The 22,597-nt window shown below is 33.4% G+C and overlaps 1 protein-coding gene across 11 annotated transcripts in view; it reads right to left on the bottom strand.

The window, feature by feature from the left end:
• inpp4b (inositol polyphosphate-4-phosphatase type II B) overlaps positions 1-22,597 on the bottom strand; it is a 97,195-nt gene that overhangs the window by 24,020 nt on the left and 50,578 nt on the right. For all 11 annotated transcript variants that reach the window (XR_013326603.1, XM_077718462.1, XM_077718468.1 and 8 more), the window contains 3 exons: positions 17,430-17,535; positions 11,625-11,691; positions 6,956-7,103 (listed from right to left, as the gene is read on the bottom strand). Coding sequence is in view for 10 of the 11 variants with exons in the window: in XM_077718462.1 (XP_077574588.1) it covers positions 6,956-7,103; positions 11,625-11,691; positions 17,430-17,535 (321 nt within the window). In the remaining variant the exon portion in view is untranslated. The remainder of the gene's footprint in view (positions 1-6,955; positions 7,104-11,624; positions 11,692-17,429; positions 17,536-22,597) is intronic.

Below are 22,597 nucleotides of genomic sequence, written 5' to 3'. Positions count from 1 at the left end.
ATATCTATGTATCTATATCTATGTATCTATATTTATGTATCTATATCTATGTATCTATATCTATGTATCTATATCTATGTATATATATATCTATTTATCTATATCTATGCATCTATACATCTATACATCTATACATCTATACATCTATGCACCTATGCACCTATGCACCTATGCACCTATACCTCTATACCTCTATATCTCTATATCTCTATATCTCTATATCTCTATATCTCTATATCTCTATATCTCTATATCTCTATATCTCTATATCTCTATATCTCTATATCTCTATATCTCTATACCTCTATATCTCTATATCTATATACTATGTCTATATATATTGATGGCAATATACGTCCAATCGATTTTGACAAACAGAACAAGAGCTGAAAAACTAAATCAACAATGTATCTATATGTATCTAAGACCTCAATAAAACATTTTCTTTCCCCGAGCGCAAATACACACAATATTTTTCAAGGCTGAGCCATGGTTTGCATAGACCGTCACATTAATACGAGTCCTTCAAATTAAAAGAGCCAAAACAATATGCTCAATACGCTCTCTTGACAACCAGCCCAATTTTGCGCAATTACGCCTCATAAATGTCGAACGCTCGCCGCCGCCGAGCGACTTGGGATCATTTGAATGGCATTTCTGAAAATAAACGCCATTTTGTATCCTCAACGAGGGCGCCGCAGGTGAGCTCGCCGATCAAATGAAAGGGAGACATCTGGTCAGGGGTGACAACGGGGGGGGAGCCAAGCGCTTTAATCAGAACGCCATTGTCGGCGGAGGTCAAGGTGCGCCGGCGTGAACAATACGCATTGGAGAAAGCCGCCTTTATTCGTCGCAACTGATGATTAGATGGAGGAAACAATGAAAAGGGACTTGTTTTGCTCCGATGGAAAAAAAACCTGCACTTGTGCCTCCTCCATTCAAAAGCATTGTGTGTGGGGATCAGAAAATAAGATTCATGTTGTACTTGCTGCAAATTAATAATTAAAATTCGGAAAAATTGGGGGATTCAAAAGTGGGCTGTCGTTGAAGGTGCCAGATATTGGTTGATTGGCCCCGCCCACTGATTTTTTTTTAATAGAGTAGAATGTAGAATAAAGTAGAATGTAGAATAATGTAGAATGTAAAATAGAGTAGAATGTAGAATAGATATAGAACAGTATGTACTTTTGGAATTTAATTTTTTTAGAGTAGAATGTAGAGTATGGACTAGATTAGAGTAGAATGTAAAATAGAGTAAAATGTAGAATAGAGTAGAATGTAGAATAGAGTAGAATGTAGAATAGAGTAAAATGTAGAATAGAGCAAAATGTAGATTAGAGTAAAATGTAGAATAGAGTAAAATGTAGAATACAGTAAAATGTAGAATAGAGTAAAATGTAGAATAGAGTAAAATGTAGAATAGAGTAGAATGTAGAATAAATAGAGTAGAATGCAGAATAAATAGAGCAAAATGTAGAATAAATAGAGTAAAATGTAGAATACATAGAGTAAAATGTAGAATAAATAGAGTAAAATGTAGAATAAATAGAGTAAAATGTAGAATAAATAGAGTAAAATGTAGAATAGAGTAGAATGTAGAATAGAGTATAAAGTAGTATAAACTAGAATGTAGTATATAGTACAATGTGGAATAGAGTAGAATGTAGAATAGAGTAGAATGTAGAATAGAGTATAAAGTAGTATAAACTAGAATGTAGTATATAGTACAATGTGGATAGAATAGAATAGAATGTAGAATAGATATAGAATGGGCTCGAAGTCACCTGGGATAGGCTCCAGCACCCCCCTGCGACCCGAGTGAGAATAAATGAAATATTCATGGTTTTAATAGGGAGTACAAATGTGTAATTTGAAGGGAAAATCCTAAGAAAACGTGATATTTCTTGTTTTCTTACTGCAAAACAGAAAATAACCAACAAATTGTAAATGTTAATCTGTCGACATCTACTGGTGACAGAAAGTATAGCAACACTAACACTATACGCCGTACCCTTGATTCAGTCATCATTTTTTGGAGTTACAAATATGGCTTATATGCGAGAAAATATGGTAGATATGTTTTTTTTTCCAATGGGAAATAAGGGAGTCCCTTTTTTCAGCCCCTAAATGGCCGATGATAATCCTAGCAAACGGGAGTCCTAAACAACTTTTATTTACGACATAAAACGTCTGATGAAGGTCACTTGGACGTAATGGCGCCGTAAATTTGGCGAGTGAAATCCCGGAGCGCCGGTGGCGGCTCACAAGCCCGCCGTTATTTCATGCTGTGTTATTGTGCCGGCGCCGTTTTAATCACACACGTAGGACGTATGTACGGGCTTTCTGCGCCGGACCAATAAATCCAGCGCAAAATGAAGTGAAATACATTGTGTACTTTTGTCAACAACAACAACAAAAAAAACAACACAAAAAAAAATACCCTAAAATTGTCCAAATCCATTATTTTATCTTTTTAATAGTAAATATTTTGTTAGAATAAAAGTCTGCTCTTTTATATTTTTGGGAAAAATAATAACGTTGATTTTTTAAAAATTATAGCCAATTTGTATAAAAATTATTACCATATTTGTTTAAAAAAATAGTATAATATAGACTAGAGTAAGTAGAATATTGACTATATTAGATCATAGATTAGAGTAGAATGTGGAATAAGTAGAATGTAGAATAAGTTGAATGTAGAAAAAGTAGAATGTAGAATAAGTATAATGTAGAATAAGTAGAATGTAGAATAAGTACAATGTAGAATGAGTAAAATGTAGAATGTGTAATAGAGTAGAATATGGACTATATTAGATCCTAGATTAGAGTAGAATGTGGAATATGTAGAATGTGGAATAAGTAGAATGTGGAATAAGTAGAATAGAGTATAATATGGACTATATTAGATCCCTGATTAGAGTAGAATGTAGAATAAATAGAATGTAGAATAAGTAGAAAGTGGAATAGAGTATAATATGGACTAAATTAGATCCTAGATTAGGGTAGAATGTAGAATAAGTAGAATGTAGAATAAGTAGAATTTAGAAGAAGTAGAATGTGGAATAGAGTATAATATGGACTAAATTAGATCCTAGATTAGAGTAGAATGTAGATTAAGTAGAATGTAGAAGAAGTAGAATGTGGAATAGAGTATAATATGGACTAAATTAGATCCTAGATTAGAGTAGAATGTAGATTAAGTAGAATATAGAATAAGTAGATGTAGACTAGAGTACAATATGGACTATATTAGATCCCAGATTAGAGTAGAATGTAAAATATGGGCTACATGGGATCATATATTATAGTAGAATGTAGAATATAGTAGAATAAAGACTAGATTAGATCATTTTGTAATCCCTTTAATAATAATAAAAATCAATGCAGATGAGATATATATTTCACGGATGTCCGTTGACGGCAGCCAGGCAGATATGAATGATTATTTTTTTATCCATCTATTTATTAATTTATTTAAACAGGAACAAGGCATTTCTTATTGAATAGCCTTTAATTGGAAACCAGGCGCCTTGATTATCCTCTGAAAATACACCCGCACATCAAAGCCGGCGTACGCAAATAAGCCCGAAATATTATTTATGGCGCCGGTGCTTTGCGGGGAAAAAAACTCCCGCTGAGTTTTCATGCACTGCCTTCCATTGATAAGGAACTAATAAATATTCCATTATCCACTCTAAATATCGCATAAATGATCCACGCGGGGGGCAAAGTGGGACCTGATTACTGTCAAAAATAACGTTCAGTCAGATTTTTTATTTATATTTATATTGATATATATATATATATATATATATATATATATATATATATATATATATATATATATATATATATATATATATATATATATATATATATATATATATATATATATATATATATATATATATATATATATATATATATATATATATATATATATATATATATATATATATATATATATATATATATATATATATATATATATATATATATATATATATATATATATATATATATATATATATATATATATATATATATATATATATATATATCTATATCTATATATCTATATATCTATATATATATATATATATATATATATATATATATATATATATATATATATATATATATATATATATATATATATATATATATATATATATATATATATATATATATATATATATATACATATATATATATGTATATATATATATACACATATGCATGCATATATATACATATATACATATGTATACATATACATGTACATATATACATGTATACATATACATGTACATATATACATGTATACATATACATGTACATATATACATGTATATGTATATATACATGTGTACATATATACATGTATATGTATATATACATGTGTACATATATACATGTATATGTATATATACATGTATACATATACATGTACATATATACATGTATACATATACATGTACATATATACATGTACATATACATGTACATATACATATACATGTACATATATACATGTATACATATACATGTACATATATACATGTATACATATACATGTACATATATACATGTATACATATACATGTACATATATACATGTATACATATACATGTACATATATACATGTATACATATACATGTACATATATACATGTATACATATACATGTACATATATACATGTATACATATACATGTACATATATACATGTATATGTATATATACATGTATACATATACATGTATATGTATATATACATGTATACATATACATGTACATATATGCATATACATGCATATGTATATATACATGTATGCATATACATGCATATGTATATATACATGTATACATATACATGCATATGTATAAATGTATACATATACATGTACATATATACATATACATGTATACATATACATGTAGTTATAATAAGGGTGACCCTATTTTGCGATTTTTCGATGTCTGGTCTACACTGACCGCAATATTCGAGGGATTACTGTATTTATCCTTTTGTTAGTTTGTTGTTGTTATTTGTGCACACGCCCATCGCATGTTAAGTATCCATTTTTTGATGTCGGGCAAAATATGACAGAAGACCTGTCACGGTGAAAAGCAGGCCAACCAACGGCAAGCAAGACAGGTACTTCAGGTGAACGCTTTTGAGCGGTCGTCCTTGAGTCCTTGGTACAAATCAAGCTGGCCTTCTTCTGTCACTATTGTCAAGCGCAAGTCTGCTCGCATCGGATTTGTCATCTTTCTTGTTATGACATGAGTAGAAGGAAGGTGGTGACCGGATTTGGATTGGACGCCACTGTGTGTGTTGTTTGTGAGGTGGAAATGATGAGATCTTTGTAACCAGTACGCGTGAAAGTCTCAAATTCGCACTTGGACTGATTGGAGATCCATTCTTGATATGTGTTAGAACTGTAGTATATGTGATAAGGTAAAAAGCAAGGTAAAAAGTCAAAGAAAAGGGGAAAAAATCCTGTTTCAAGTCTAAGGGAATGTTTATTTAATGTGCGCGTTAGTGGCAAAATCAAAGATTTGACTCTTATCTTTCATCTGGGAAAAAAGGGGCTTTCTATTAAAGGAACGCTGTCCCTTCAGGGGGAATTCACAGGTGGACACCGCAGACTTTTTTTAGGTTTTAGTTCGGAGCCAACAGAGCAAGTGTCAATGGGACTTCACTCATTTGGAGGGATTTTAGAAGGTAAATTTAATGTTCTTTTAGAATAGAATAGAGGAGAATGTAGAAAATATAATTTGAGGGGAATGTGGACTAGGTTAGATCATAGATTAGAGTAGAATGTAGAATTGAGGAGCATGTAGAATAGAATGGAAAATAGAGTGTTGTATGGACTATATTAGATTGTAGATTATAGTAGAATGTAGAATATGGGCAACATTAGATAAAAGATTATAGTAGAATATATGTATAATAGAGTGGTATATGGACTAGATTCGATCATAGATTAGAATAGAATGTAGAATATGGACTACAATGGATCCTAGATTGTAGGAGAGTGTAGTATATATATGTATAATAGAGTATAATATAGATTAGATAATAGATTCGACTAGAATGTAGAACAGAGTAGAATGTAGAATAAAGTACAATGTAGAATAGAGTAGATCTGGAATAGAGTAGAATGTAGAATAGAGTAGATCTGGAATAGAGTAGAATGTAGAATAGAGTAGAATGTAGAATAGAGTAGAATGTAGAATAGAGTAGAATGTAGAAAAGAGTAGAATGTAGAATAGAGTAGAATGTAGAATAGAGTAGAATGTAGAATAGAGTATATCTGGAATAGAGTAGAATGTAGAATAGAGTAGATCTGGAATAGAGTAGATCTGGAATAGAGTAGATCTGGAATAGAGTAGAATGTAGAATAGAGTAGAATGTAGAATAGAGTAAAATTGGGAAGAGTAGAATGTAGAATAAATAGAGTAAAATTGGGAATAGAGTAGAATGTAGAATAAATAGAGTAAAATTGGGAATAGAGTAGAATGTAGAATAGAGTAGAATGTAGAATAGAGTAGAATATGGAATAGAGTAAAATGTAGAATAGAGTGGAATGTAGAATAAATAGAGTAAAATACAGAATAGAGTAGAATGTAGAATAGATATACAACAATATATACTTTTGGAATTTAAAAAAGTATAGTTTAGTTTCGATTCAACTTTCTTCATCCCGCACTCAGGATGACTAAAGTACTTCTTTAGCAACCCAAGAGATGAATTCCTCCTGAAAACTATTTCCAGTTCATGGATTTCCACGCCAACAACGTTAACGCTGCGATTACGGTGATTGACGCTTGTTAGGTCGACCCACCGAGCTAATTAACGCCACTCCCCGCTTCGTTTTCCGACTGACACGGACGGAGTTGACGGATTGATAAAAACGACCAATGAGAATAAAAAGCTGGCCTTACCTGCTCATGTCTTCTTGCAAGTAGAGCGATAAAAGCTGCTTGGGGACGCTATAGGACAACGTACACTCCTCCATTTGTTCTCGCACCAGCATCCACTTGCTATCAGCCGTTTGGAACCGGTACACTTTGCACACGGGGTTGGTGAACACTGTTGGGGAATTAAAACCATTAAAAACATGTTTTTCCATTGTAATATTCTATTTTAGGTGTGTTTTTTTTACAGCTGGTGGGAAAAAAATATTTGTTTTCAGTTATTTTGTATGGGAAAATTGGATTTGAGATACGAGTAACTTGACATTCAGTCCTGGAAGGCATTAGGCTTATATGTCAAGGTATAACTGTAGATTCTTATACTTTGCTTTTGCAGTAAAAAAATGGAAATACTGTGGATATTTGCATTTAAATTGTTTTGTATGAGAAAATTGGATTTGAGATGCGAATAATTTGACATATGAGTTCGGTACTGGAATGCATGAAGTTCGTATCTCAAGGTATTACTGTATTTTTCAGTTTGCTTTTGCAGTAAAAAAAACAAAGACTAGACATTTCCATTTAAATTGTTTTGTATGCGAAAATTGGATTTGAGGTATGAGTAACTTGACATTAAGCTCATATCTCAAGGTATTACTGTATTTTTCAGTTTGCTTTTGCAGTAAAAAAACTGAAACCCTGGACATTTATATTTTAAAAAAAATTGTATGAGAAAATTGAATTTGAGGTACAAGTAGCTTGACATTAAGCTCATATCTCAAGGTATTACTGTATTTTTTTCCATAGTTTGCTTTTGCAGTAAAAAAAAACAGACACTGTGGAAATTTGCATTGAAATTGTTTTGTATGGGAAAATTGGATTTGAGGTACGAGTAACTTGACATTAAGCTCATATCTTAAGGTATTACTGTAGTTTTTTATAGTTTGCAGTAAAAAAACTGAAACACTGTAGACATTTCCATTTAAATTGTTCTATGCTGATATGTAATAGCTAATTATAATGAGTTGATATCTTTAATTCACTGACATTGACTTAATAGACGTCCAATTTGCATAATAGAGTACTAACATAGTTCCAACGCTGTAAAAAGTGTCATTAAAAAAACTATACATATCGCAGCCTGCTCCTAATCATCACTAAAACAAATCCAACTGTTCAAATGGATTTTTGATTGTAAAAAAATTCCGACTCATTTATGAACAGCTTTATCCTGATTAAGTTAGCGGGGGTGCTTGAGCATAAGACAAATTTAGATGCAAGGAAAACCATTGTCCTGACTTGCCCTATTTGCATTTTACCGACATATTTATAATGTCACCGTGAAGTGATTTTGGAATGGCAACTTTCTCTTCCCACTTAGCCAATTTCCTTTCCCGCAAATCTGGGGAAAAAGCGCTAGCACAAATGTCGGCGGCGCGGCGGAACGCTAATGCTCTTATCTGCACGGCAGCAGGAAGCGGCGGCGCGCCTGCAAACGTAGTTTTACCGCCGCTTTCGGCTCGCCGCTACCGCAGTCTGACAGCCGGCCGGTCAATAAATCGGCCGCTGTGAAATGTTGCGCTGACAACTGGAGAAGCCCAAAGTGGGAGGAGATATGTTGCCTTAGGATGCACCCAGACAAAAACATAAATAAATCATCATGCCGTAATTGTTCGTGGGTTTCATAGACAGGTATGAAGCTAACGAACGGTTAAATTGTAGTTTATAATTAAACGTGGTTGAAAAATATGTCGGTGATACGATTAGTGGTGACGGGTAAATTAACCGGAAATTTTTGTTATGATAGACTGACCAACACGACATTACGATAAATTGATTTTAAAAACAAGATTAATACTAGATGTATATAATATAAATATTATTAAAACTATTAATAGTATTAGAACTATTGATAGTATTGTTAATATTAATAATATTATTAACATTAGCATTATTAATATTATTATTAATATGAATATTAACATTAATGGTATTATTGATTTTAACATTATTGGTAATGTCAATAGGATTAGTATTAATATTAATATTATCCATATCAATCATATTATTAATATTCACACTATTGTTAATTTTAACATTATTATTAATAATAATCATATTAGTAATATTAACATTATCATTAATATTATTATTAGTATTATTAACAGCATTAGTATATCTGCAACACCCACACAGCCAAAAAATGGCTATATTATAGAAAAAAATTATGACTATTGTGTTATCGAAAGCTATTAAACATTTTTTTCGGGAGAATATATATATTTTATTTTTTAATTTGTTTTTACAGGGCTTTTGTGAGGACAAACCTGGCGGCCCGGCATGCCTATAAATCTCTGGATGGAAAACCAAGTATATGTTGACTTACTAATGCCCAATGAAAAACAACCTATGAATGAATGGTAAACTACAGATAATTAACATACAGATTGAAATAAAATTGTGAGGAATAGGCAATATTTTATCTCTATTAAAGTGGGACAAACGGTAATGTATCAAAAATGTATCAATTTTAAAATGACAACCACTTAAGTGTGCTCAGATGATTGACAAATATATTGTACTGTGAGTAAAGAGTGATATTGACTAACTAATTATTAAAAACAGACTAAAAAATCAACTTTACTTACTCTATAAATTCACTTTCCGACTAAATTGAGCGGACTAACCAATCAATAACACTTTTGGTTTCTGAGTGACACGTTGACATACGAATGATTAATCGTAGACGAACGCTACACTGCAAATCAATGCGACTCTTCATGATTGACAAGTACAATAAAAATGAACAATCATAACATACCCCTACAAAGTAGTCCTAGTATTCCATGACGGCCATTTTGTGCCGATTTTTTTGACACCCTACTCGGACTATACCGAAACGACATTTTTACGGCGGCCATTTTGGATGTGGCATCAACCAGTTGGAAACAAAACTTGTTATTTCTTAGTACCATATTTTAGCTCCATATCTAAGTACAATAAAAAGAACAATCATAAAATACCCTACAAAGTATTCGTAGTATTACGTGACGGCCATTTTGTGCCGATTTTTTTGACACCCTACTCGAACTTTAACGACCCCACATTTTTACGGCGGCCATCTTGGATGTGGCATAAACCAGTTGTAAACAAAATCTTGTTATTTCTTAGTACCATATTTTATCTCCAAATCGGTATCTCTACTTAAACGTATATTGCTAATTATTAATAATAATGCTAGCATGTTTAACAACCAATAAACAGTCATTATAACCAACGGCTAGGCCTTTTTAGCCTTGTTTTTAATTGTATTTTTTGTGAAACCACAGCTATCTTTTTTAGCCTGGACATAAATCTTTGATTATTTCCCCATATTTGTAAAATCCATCTTCATCAAAGTGTCCTCATGTTGCTATTAATTCAATTAGCATCGAGTTGGCCTTTCCCAGCCCTGCAGGTAATTAGCTTAAGGGCCAAAAGTATGGTCTTTCATCATTTACTATTCTATTAAAACGTGTTTTTTTGGGGCTACAAGTGACATTTAAGCATGTCGTCAAAGCCACTCCATCAGCAGTGGGGTTGCCAAATAAGAGATTTGACTGGGCAAGGTCGCAACAACCCCCCTGCGGTGTTAAAACTTCAAGGCTCGTTGTCATGGTAGCGCACAAAATCTATTCTATTTTTGGCAATTTTACTACTATACTCTCCCAGCAAGGTTCACAATTTAGGTTATGAATTTAAATGAGTTTATTCCTAGTAAGCGTCCAATCTTTTAAAACTGTTGGATTGGATGTCTAGTGCCACTCCCACTCCAAATAGGTTGGACGCCATTACTGTTCTTCCTCTGGCAAGGGCTAACCCTCCCACTCATTAGTTTCTAACTAGTAAACAGACGTTTAATCAACTTAAACTTTACAGTGGATGCAAAAAATATATATTTCGGTGTAAATTTCAGCCAATGAGGTGATACAAAAAATGTGTTCTACCTCAAGCCAAGACGTACCCTGCGACCAATCGTTTTTTCGCTATAAAACGTCCAATCTATCTGGATTTAGGACCCTCCCAGTTCAAATTGATTGGACATTATCCCAGTCCCTCAAAACCAGTATTTTCCAACCACTGTGCCGCGGGAAATTGTCATAAAAAGTCATAAAATGTAATATTTAGAGAGGAAAATGAATATGAATATAAGGAGATTAAAATATAACTATTACAAGGTTAAAATCCAGATATGATGAACATCAAATTATAGATTATACTATTGTAAAACAGACATTTTTTGTCTTATTTTTGTCTAACATGAACCCTAAGTTATTTGGGCATCAAATTTGGCAACGTGAATTCTGTATTTTTTTGCGTAATCTTAGGAGATTTACGTCAAATTTGGGAAAAAGTCATAAAATTACGCGATTAAAAACACATTTTTTGCATTATGTGATTAAAAACACTTATTTTTTGCATTATTTGGACTGGAAGCTATTCCGGGTCCATTGACATATTTTTTTGGTGACATTAGCTAACTAAGTCAGTGTGAAAAATTAGCTTTTGGGATATTTTGGAGTTTTTTTTAAAGATTACTGCAGATTAAATTTGGATTAGAATGACTATTAGTAACATAGGCAACATAGTTTTTAATGAAAATATTTTCCTTGATATTTTTTCTCAAAATCTTGGTCACATGAATGTTTTAATTGCATACCTGGTCCGGTCAGGAGGAGGTCTCTGTCCTCGCAACTGTGGGATGCCGACTCGCACACTATGGGACACTGCAAAAAACACAAAAAAAAACACAGTTGAGTGTGACCTCGTCATCCAAAAATTATTATTTTTTTTGATTTGAAGCAAACATAAAGACCCGAAAAATCCCGGTGGTGCAATCAGTGAACCCGGTTCCCCTGATTGCGCCTCTTCCGATGCTGGCGGCGGCCATCATGGACTCCCCATGGTCCTTACCCTCTTCAAACATGCTTTGCGACATTTCACAAATCAAGACTGTTTCAAAACGTCAACAAGTTTTCTAAAGACATCTTCAAACTGGAAAAAAAATGGACGGATTTCAACATGGCTTGCAAACAAAACTCTGCGGATTCGAGTCCACTTTGGTCCAGCGGTCTTAAAATGTGAGAGTTCAATATCCAAGAGAGAGAGAGTTTAATATCTAAGTACTGCTTAATATCCAAGTACTGTTTAATATCTGAGCACTGTTTAATATCTGAGTACTGTTTCATATCTAAGTACTGTTTAATATCTAAATACTGTTTAATATCTAAGTACTATTAAATATCCAAGTACTGTTTAATATCTAAATACTGTTTAATATCTAAGTACTGTTTACTATCTAAGTACTGTTTAGTCTCTAAATACTGTTTAATATCCAAGTACTGTATAATATCTAAGTACTGTTTATTCTCTAAGTATTGTTTATTTTCTAAGTACTGTTTATTTTCCAAGTACTGTTTATTTTCTAAGTACTGTTTATTTCTAAGTACTGTTTATTTTCTAAGTACTGTTTATTTTCTAAGTACTGTTTATTTTCTAAGTACTGTTTATTTTCTAAGTACTGTTTATTTTCTAAATACTGTTTAATATCTAATTACGGTTTAATATCTAAGTACTGTTTACTATCCAAGTACACTTTAATATCTTAGTACTCTTTAATATCTTAGTACTCTTTAATATCTTAGTACTCTTTAATATCTTAGTACTCTTTAATATCTTAGTACTCTTTAATATCTTAGTACTCTTTAATATCTTAGTACTCTTTAATATCTGAGTACTGTTTAATATCTAAGTACTGTTGAAACCAGCCCTCAAAATTATATTCATGTGAGTTTAATATCTAAGTACTGTTTAATATCCGAGTACATTTGACAAGCGACCAAAAGACCGGTGACCAAACGTCCGGTCACGTATAAGGCGCACCCTCAACGAATTACACATTTTTTCCATATATAAAGCACACTGTATTATAAGGCGCCCTGTCTATTTTGTAGAAAATTTCAGACTTTTAAGTGCGCCTTATAGTGGTGAAAATACGGTATAATCATAAATAAGCCGCAGATGCTATCAATAGCCACCCTGACAAGGCTTTATGTTGTGACGCTCACGCCTAGACGTGATGCATTAAGTCTGGTCCCCTCTTCGCGCCAATTGTGACAGGCGGCCATTTTTCTTGCCGCATGAGTCATTGAACAAGGTTAGACAGGCAGCGCCGTCACCCCCCCCCCCCAAAAAAAGTCGACCGGGGCTCATCTATCAGCTGCGGCAGTCAGATACGCGCCGGCGCCCCTGCGCGCTCACGGCGTACGATAACGGGCGAGAAGATCCGGTTAAAGGGGGGGTTAAAAAGCTCGGGGGTCCGACCTGTCAAAAAAATACAACATTCCGTTTTGCCTCGATCATCGTTTGCGTGGGTTTGATGCCCTTGTGATCAAATGCTATTTTTTTGTGGGTGTTTGTGTGGTTTTTTTACGAGGTCAAATATATCTAATATTTATGAGACCCCCCAAAAAATACCCTCGCATTTTTACAGATGAGAAAAAATGGTGACCGGCGCCGAGGTTGACCAGACGTGTCCATTTTCTGAATCGTTACAAAAAAAAGCTTGGGGCAGGGGATTTGTTTGATAAATGTGGTTATCGCCGTCTGCATTTTTGAATTATTAAACGATACCGAAAGGCAAGATGCATTAATTTTGTGAGGAGTAACAAATGAGTGTGAGTACCGTCGTTTTTTTCATGTGATGAAGCGTAAGAATTGTAAATTTTTGGGGGTTCTAATTTGGGATTTTTTGGAAGAATATTTGAAGTTAGGGTAATATGTTTTTTTTCTTTCAAAATTTCAGTTTACAGAGGGCGTCAATTGTAAATAAAAAATATTTTGTGGTTATTATAATAGTAATGAAAAGTTTTATATAAAATAGGAAGTAGTTGTTGTGTTATGTGTCGTATTTTTGGACTATAAGTCGCATCAGCCAAAGAATATTTTTTTACAGAATTTCAGTTTACAGTGGGTGTTAATTGTAAATAAAAAAATATTTTTGTGGTTATTATAATAGTAATAAAAAGTTTTATATAAGATAGGTGCTAGTTGTTGTGTTGTGTCGTATTTTTGGACTATAAGTCGCATCAGCCAAAGAAGACATTTTTAATTTTTCTTTAAAAAAGCCATATTTTGGAGGGCAATGTTTAATTTGATCAGAAACAAGGAACAAAAGTAGGTTAAAGAAACTATATTAAAATAGAGAATAACAGGTTAAATAGGTATCTGTCAAAAAAATAGATTTTTCAGATAGTTATCGCTAAAAAGAAACAATACAGGCTGTTAGTACATGAAAATCGAAAATGTTAAAGCCATGAAAATCGCACTCGCTAAGCTAATCTAAGAAAAAGTGTGCCTTATAGTCCGGAAAATACGGTAGTTCTCAGAATAAGTAAGTAAGATTGTGTTTATAGTGAATTAAAGTGAGTTTTCAGATAGTTATAGCTAAAAAGCAACAATATAGGCTGTTAGTGCAAAAATTAAAGACATAAAAATCGCACTTGCTTAGCCACAAGCTAAGCTAATCTAAGAAAAAGTGCGCCTTATAGTCCGGAAAATACGCTAGTTCTCACAATAATATGAAAAGATAGTGTTTATAGTGAATTAAAGTGAGTTTCTGGATAATTAAAGGTCTATAGATGTCTTTTTTTAACAAAAAAATTGACATAATAAGCGTCCAATCCATTTGAACTGGGACATTTTACAGTAACAAACCCAATTTTGGCGCCAATGCATTTTCAAATCAGACTGAACGTCTATTCCCTAGAGCATTAGCGTATGATCATAATTTATATGGAGTCGCTTTAAAAGAATAGAGCAAAAAAATCAGGAATAAACACGTAAACGAGCCATGACGAGACGCATATGGCCATTTTTGCCGGCTGCATTTCATCAAAAAAATTCAGTATTCCTCGTTTCCCTTCTTCTACCTTCCGCAACACCACACACACACACACACACACGGAAAAGAATAAAATGTGTGAGACAACAAGACACGGGCGACAGATTCATCATGGCGACATGGGCAGATTGTCAGTGACACTGCGGAGCCTGGCAGGGAACCTCCCTTCACCAGCCACACGAGTGGGCACAACCCAAAGTCACTCAGCCATGCCAGAAGCCCTCGGCCAATTATATAAGACAGTCATGCGCGCACACACACAAAAAGGGGGTGCCGAGTGCAGTGTAAGAAAACTGCAACGTTCCCTTGAATGGATTTTACTGATAATGGAGTATAAGGGGAAATAGGATAGAGGAAAGAAATTAAAGAAGAATGGGGCTATAAGGGGGAGGTGGTATGAAGTTGGGGTATTAGGGCAAGTAGTATTAGGATAAGAATAAAGTTGTAGTACAAGGAGGGGGAATTATATTGTTATTGTGAGATGTCGGAATAATATATGTGGGGATGTGTATGGAAGTGGTATGGGTAATGTAGAATGAATAGGACTATAATTATATATAGCATATATTTATTTGGATATTTATTTATTTATTTATTTAGATGCTTTTGAATATATTTATTTATTTAGATGTGTTTTCAAATATGTGTATTTATTTATGTGGATATTTATTTATTTAGATGTGTATTTAGATGTGTTTTTTAAATATATTTATTTATTTATTTATTTGGATGTGTCAAATATATGTATTTATTTATTCAGATTTCTTTATTTAGATGTTTATTTATTTATTTAGATATGTATTTATTTAAATGTGTGGTATTTAAAATATATACTTATTTAGATATTTATTCGTTTAGATATTTATTTATTTAGATGTGTTTATTTTTAGGTATTATTTCTTTATTTAAATATGTATTTGTTTAGATATTTATTTATTTAGATGTGTTTATTTTTTAGATATTAATTTCTTGATTTAGATATTTATTCATATCTACATTTATGTATTTAATCAGATATTTATTTATTTATTTATTAACTTACTTATTACCTATTTATTTACATCAAAAATGTATTTTTCTGTGTCTGTATTCACGCCCTCTTGCTACTGTGACAGTGAACTTTTCCAGAATACTAGATGAATAAAGTTATCTAATCTGATATAATAAAGTGATTATGTTAGTCTTAATACGAGAGTAAAAGTGGAATATGAGGGAAAGAAAAATAGTTGCAGTATTAGGATGAGAATGAAGTCAAAGTACGAGTACGGGAAAAAAATGTCTATAATTACTATAAAGAGTCATAATTAATAATACATATGGGAATATGTATTCGTGCGGTATGGGTAACGTCGCTAAATTAGCTGCTACATGCTTTACATAGTCCACTGCTACAACAAAAAACCTAAACAAAAATAGCACAACATCATATTAATCTGAAAAATAATGTTGTAGTAATAGTGTACAAAAAGCAGTCCTAGTATTACAACCAGAATAAAGTCGACCAATACGTACAACGTCATTCCTGCTGTGTCGGCATCCCATAAGGAAGGAAATAAGGGAGAAAAAAGAAAAAAAATTCCAATACTTCCGTGATGGTGGCTTTAGAGGCGAGCGAGGTGAGTGATTTGGAGGAGATTAGTACACACACACACATACACAAGGCGCACACACATGTACGGGCGCAAATCCCCATTAGGCTACATTGGAGGTCCTTTAATCTCATGGTGGATTTGAGCCGTATTAGGGGCTACTATCTCACCCCTCCCACCATTGGGAAATGTTGACGTGTTGCGGTTTGTGAGTATCTGTCGAAATATTTGAAGCTTTTTGCAATAGTAGTATACGTACTTCTAAGAGTATTGTAGTTTTAGTTTTGGAAAAAGTGTTGGTTTTTAAATTGGAAGCCTTTCATGCATGATTTATGGGGGGTTGGTGGGAGGGGGGGGGTGCTGTCAGGACTAGATGTGGAATCCCTTTTGACATGAGGCATTCTCAGATATTGTCAAAAAAAATGTATAAAAAAAATTCGCTAAAAGCGGAAAATAATTGAAAAATACTTGCGGAGAAGTAGAAAAATGTAACAGCAAAATTGTTAGCTTGTCGGGTTTACAGTGGGGGGGATCTGGGTTCAAATCCAGGTTGGCCTACCTGTGTGGAATTTGTATGTTCTCCCCAGGGCTGTGTAGGTTTTATTCGGGTACGCCAGTTTCCTTCCACATTCCAAAAATATAAGACGCACCCTGATTCACAATTTTTTATAATTTCTCGCATATAAGCCGCCCCCTGATTATTTTTTTAACAATTTCTCGCGTGTAAGCCGCCCTGATTTCCAATTTTTACAATTTCTCGCGTATAAGCCGCCTCCAGAAGCAAAATTTTAACAATTTCTCGCGTAAAGCCACCCCTGATTCAAAATTTTAAACAATTTCTCGCATATAAGCCGCCCCCTGATTCACATTTTTAAAATTTCTCACGTATAAGCCGCCCCCTACGCCGGTTTTCTCCCACATTCCCAAAAGAAAATGCATGCTAAGCTAATTGTATGCTAAAATTGGCCTTTACCTTCTGGGACGGTGCATCAGCACTGATATGCTCCGCCTCCTCCATCTCCCCCATCTTTAGTCGGCTCACCAGCACGGTTCCGGCTGTGCACCCACCATCGGAAGACCTACAAAAAAAAATGGACATACAAGGGGACATTATGAGAATAATCATTCACTCCAGGGTTCATATTTTTGTGTATTTTTGAGTCCGAGACCCAATACTTGGCTAACTTACTAAAAATTTTGATTGTTTTTTTTTTTATTATTTTTTTTACAGGTGGTTAGTACGTCTTCCCGTGCCTTTGTGGGTTTTCTCCGGGTATTCCAGTTTCCTCCCACATCCCAAAAAGATGGATGCTAAGCTAATTGAATAATCTAATTTCCACAAAAATATGAATTAAAAACTACATTGGAATATTGCTTCACTGAGATAATGAAAATATTTTTTTGTAAATTCACATAACTTAAAAAAATGACATTTTAGAATGTTAAAATATATAAAAAACAAAAGTACAAAATTCATATCTTGTAATATTAATAACACTTAAATAAAAAGACCAAATTCACATTTTAAGGTCATATAAATTCCATATCGCACTATTTAACAAATACAAATAATCAAATACAATTTGATCCAATGAGGTTAATTCGCCATAAGGAATCCAAATTAGGCCCCGCCCCGCTAAAAATTCCAAATGGCCACCTAAAAACGAATTGCTAACGCATATTTCAAAGCAGACCGACCCTCCCTCCCCATTCGATTAGGCGCCTGATAGAGAATCCGTGATATTGACGTCCCTGTCGGACGCGGCAAAATCAAGAAAAATGATTCCCAGGTGGCGCCGTTGTTAACGCGCTCAATTGCGCTTTTGCCGGCGCCGCGTCAGACAAGACAAGTGAGACGGGAGACGGGAAAAGGACGCCGACAGAGTCAAATTAGAGACGCCCGGCGTGATAATCTGTCTCGGCAAAGCCAACCAGACGTTGAAAAATCGACTCTCGAGGATGAAAAATGCTACCTTGCGAAAAAATACGTACATTGGTGAGCTTTAACGTCCCATTGTGATGAGTTAAAAAAATAAATGATTCACAGACACATCTATAACTGTTGGAATGAGGTATTTAAAAATACTTAAAGGGCTATAAACAATCTAGGAGAGGGTGGAAGACTTGATGGGAAATAGTAGAGGATACTTGTTGTGTTTATCATGTGACGGGTTGGAATAATAGTGGTAGTGTTGTTTTGGAACGTTTTCTGTGTGTGAACAGTTTTCTCAAGATAAAAAAGTGAATTTTACGGGAGATAGACATAGGTGCAAGGAAAGTAAATATATGAAAGATTAGATTAGATTATTTTAGATAAGATTAGAGTTTTATATCATCCTGTATTAGGGAAATTTCAAGACAAGACATTGTAGATTTAGGTAAAAAAGAAAAATAATCTGACAATTAAAGCAAAAAAAATTGGATTACAGTAATCCCTCGAATATCGCGGCGTCCTGACATCACAGATTTTTTTGTGGGGGAATTTTATTTTTTTAATATATATTTTTTTTAAATTAGATGTTTTTGTAAATTCATACAAATGTTTGAATCCACACTGAAAATAGTAATATATATATATATATATATATATATATATATATATATATATTTACATTTTTATTTATTTATTGTACGTTTTATTTATTTTATTAATTTATTTTTATTCATTTATTGTATTTTTTTATTTATGTATTGTATTTTTTAATTTTTAATTGTATTTTTTATTTATTTATTGTATGAATTTATTTGTATTTATTTTATTTAATTAATTTTTATATTTATTTATTTTTTAAATTTATTTTATGTTACTTTTTTAATTATTTTTTTAAAATTATTTTTTAAATAGGGGTGAGTCAACTTCACTGTTTTTCATTTATCATAGCCATGTCTGTTCTACATTACCCACAATAGTCGAGGGATTACTGTAAAGCCATGTTTTGCACTTTTTTAACCAAAAAAACTACCGTTAAAGTCCAATCTGTTGTGCAAGTGAGACTTTAAAGATCACCTTAACTGTCGAACAAGCACATTTAAAACAGTCTGTTTTCCTTAGCTAAAATAGCCTTTGATGTCTACAAAAAAAATTGTACCTTTAATTTATCGTGAGACTAAATAGTCTTTGATGTCTTTGTTACCGCCCACTTCAAGTTCAGTGAATACATTAGCCTTGATCCTGGAATAATGCTCACTAAATTGCCTTTGAAGTTTTAGGGAAAACGCAACGTAAAAAAAAAACACAATTTTGCTTGTTGGGGGCGGTACTTCGTTAGCTACGTGGTATGAACAGAAGTTTTTTTGTGTTGATATTTCCGCAAAAAAGACGGCAAGATTAAAAAAAACAGAGATTTGGAATAAAACATAAAGTTTACTGGCCAAATTTGATGTCCAACAACGTCGATAAAAATGAAGGACGTCTTCTTTTTTTGAGCCGATAAGGAATAGCATGGGTTTTTTTTTGGGAGAAATCCAATCACAGTTCCTGGCCAGACACCTGTCAACATTGCACCCCCCCCTCCCCCGACAGCCTCACAAAACTAGCGTCGTAAAAGTCACCCTGACTTTGAGAATGAAAAACCACGGGAAAATGCGTCGCCCTCCGTCACCCCGTTTTGTAAAAAAAATCTTGGACTTAATCTTCTAATGTAGGAATGTGATTAAAGTTAAAACACAGGATGGGAAATATGTACAAAGGTTATACTTTAGATACGTTGAAATAAATGGGGATTTGTCGCATTGTGAGCCGTACAATCCGACACTTATGATAAAAGACAATAGAAATATGTGAATTAATTAAATAATGAGATTAAATGCAATTAATGGGGTTGTCATCTATGCAATTCAATGATAGATGTAGTAGCATAAAAACAATTGAAATTTTTATGCTGAATTTAAATACTTGTGAATCCTATGAGATTAAATGGAATTATAATGTGTTTTAATCCACTCAATATGAATCAAATCGAGCAATAAAAATAGGATAATTTAACAAATCTAAAAAAATGTCTTGAGTTTAACTACAATTAATTGCAATGTTGTACATAAGATTAAAAAGTACTACGTAGCATACTTTTAGTACTGTAAATGGAATTAAATTGCATTTTAATCCACTCAATTTGAATAAATCGAGCAATAAAAATAGGATAACTTAACATATCTAAAAAATATATGTAAAATATATGAGTGTAACTGCAATTAAACACATTGCAGTACTCACAGTCCACCATTGGATTAAAAAGTACTATGTAGCTACTTTTAGTCCTGTAAATGTAGCACTATCATTAAATTAAATTACTATAGTTACCTAGTTACTGCACAGTAAACAGGAATGAGTATTACTCAAAGTTAACTTGCTTTAAGTATTTGATTTGAATGCTAAATGTCAAAAGTACAGTAATCCCTCGATTATTGCGACTTCACTTCCACCATCAATCATTTTTTTAACATTTTTTTTTACTTCAGTGCTGAAAACATTTTATCATTATTTCTAAAATTCATAAAAATGAGAAAATTAACCCTGAAACACATAAGCAGAAGCTACTTTTGCTACTAAAACTACAAAAAAATAAAAAGTTCTGATAAGGGTGACCATACATTGCAATATTTCAATAACCAGGTCCTTGTCTGGTCTACATTACTCGCTATATTTTAAAGGATTACTGTAATCCAGATACAAAAACAAAACAGGAGGCGGGCCTTAAATTTTGACTCCCTCGTAACTCGACTCCCGGGAGGGAGCTAGTTTTGACCCGCTGCCAAACAACACCTAGCTTCATAAACGTCAGCGAATGAAATGCTTCCTGCCTGCTAGCGCGATATGATTTAAGCGGCATTTTAATGCCAGCTTGTAAAAAACAAAGTTATAAGAAAAAGCTTTCGGCGCATTCATTTCCCGGAAGACTGCGGAAAGTGACACGCCCTTTTTTGGGGGGAAATTTAGCCAGTGCAAATAAAGATTGGAATAAACGTCCATTTTACTTTTTGGGCATATTCTTCATCTTCTTTTATTTTGTATTTCTAAACATTCTGCTTGACGGCAGCACTTCATTACACACTTTTGTGTAAGCGACAGCCAAGATGGATGACTTCACGACTCTGGTGCCGCCGGCAGGCAAATATTTATTAGGCAAAAAAATGAAAAAAAAAGCCTTGGGTGGAACAACGTGCCGCTGGCGTTTTTTTTGCCCAAAATGCCTGAAAATGATCATCAAACTGACACTTTGACACCAATAATTGGTCTTAAAATAGAGTTCTGGGGTCGAGGGTTCGATGCCAAGGTGGTTTCTCACTATGAGGTGTTTGACAAAGTACCGTATTTTCATGACTATAAGGCGCACCGCATTTAAAGGCGCACCGTCAATGAATGACACTTGAATTTGTTTCCCATATATAAGGCGCACTGTCTATTTTGGAGAAAATTTAAGACTTTTAAGTGCGCCTTATAGTGGTTAAAATACGGTAATTGCTATTGACTTCCAGGTAAGAAGCATTCACTACTTTACAGTCACCTCTAGAGCCAGCCATTGTTGATGTTTTGGATTTTTTTTGTATAAAATCTTGCAGTGGGGGAGGAGCTATATGACGGAAGATTTTGTAAACTAAGATGGCTGATCTGCATATTTAACAGTTTTGTTTCAGTTCAGGCATTTGTGTTTTTTTAATATCTGACAGTGGCGGTTTTACGTTTTTGGTTTTCTGTTTTTTTTTGTCATATATAAGGCGCACTGGATTATAAGGCGCACTGTCTATTTTGGAGAAAATTGAAGACTTTTAAGTGCGCCTTGTAGTCCTGAAAATACGGGAGCAAAATTTGACAAAGTAGTAACATTTGACAAAGTTTACCCACCCAAAAACCAATAAAACACATTTTAACTTCATAAACAGCAAATAACTTTTTATCGAGCAACATTTCCCAGAGTCGAACATCTTGATAAAGTGTGCTAATATGTTTTTCCGTGCTTTACAAGCATTTGGCTTTTTGGGGCGTCGCTGTTTTTAGTGTCCACGGGAGGGACCGGATAAAATTGCAACGACGTCGCCGTTGTTTTTTATCGACTCGCTAACTCATTAGCATAAACTAGCAAACCTCTAAATCCAATGAATTCAGGACCAAGCGCTCTGCTCTGTACTTCCAAATAGACCACA

Source organism: Stigmatopora nigra, chromosome 6 (genome assembly GCF_051989575.1).
Source record: "Stigmatopora nigra isolate UIUO_SnigA chromosome 6, RoL_Snig_1.1, whole genome shotgun sequence".
Taxonomy (NCBI): Eukaryota; Metazoa; Chordata; class Actinopteri; order Syngnathiformes; family Syngnathidae; genus Stigmatopora; species Stigmatopora nigra.
The sequence above is the reverse complement of the archived record's forward strand: the minus strand, read 5'-3'. Positions and strand labels throughout refer to the sequence as shown.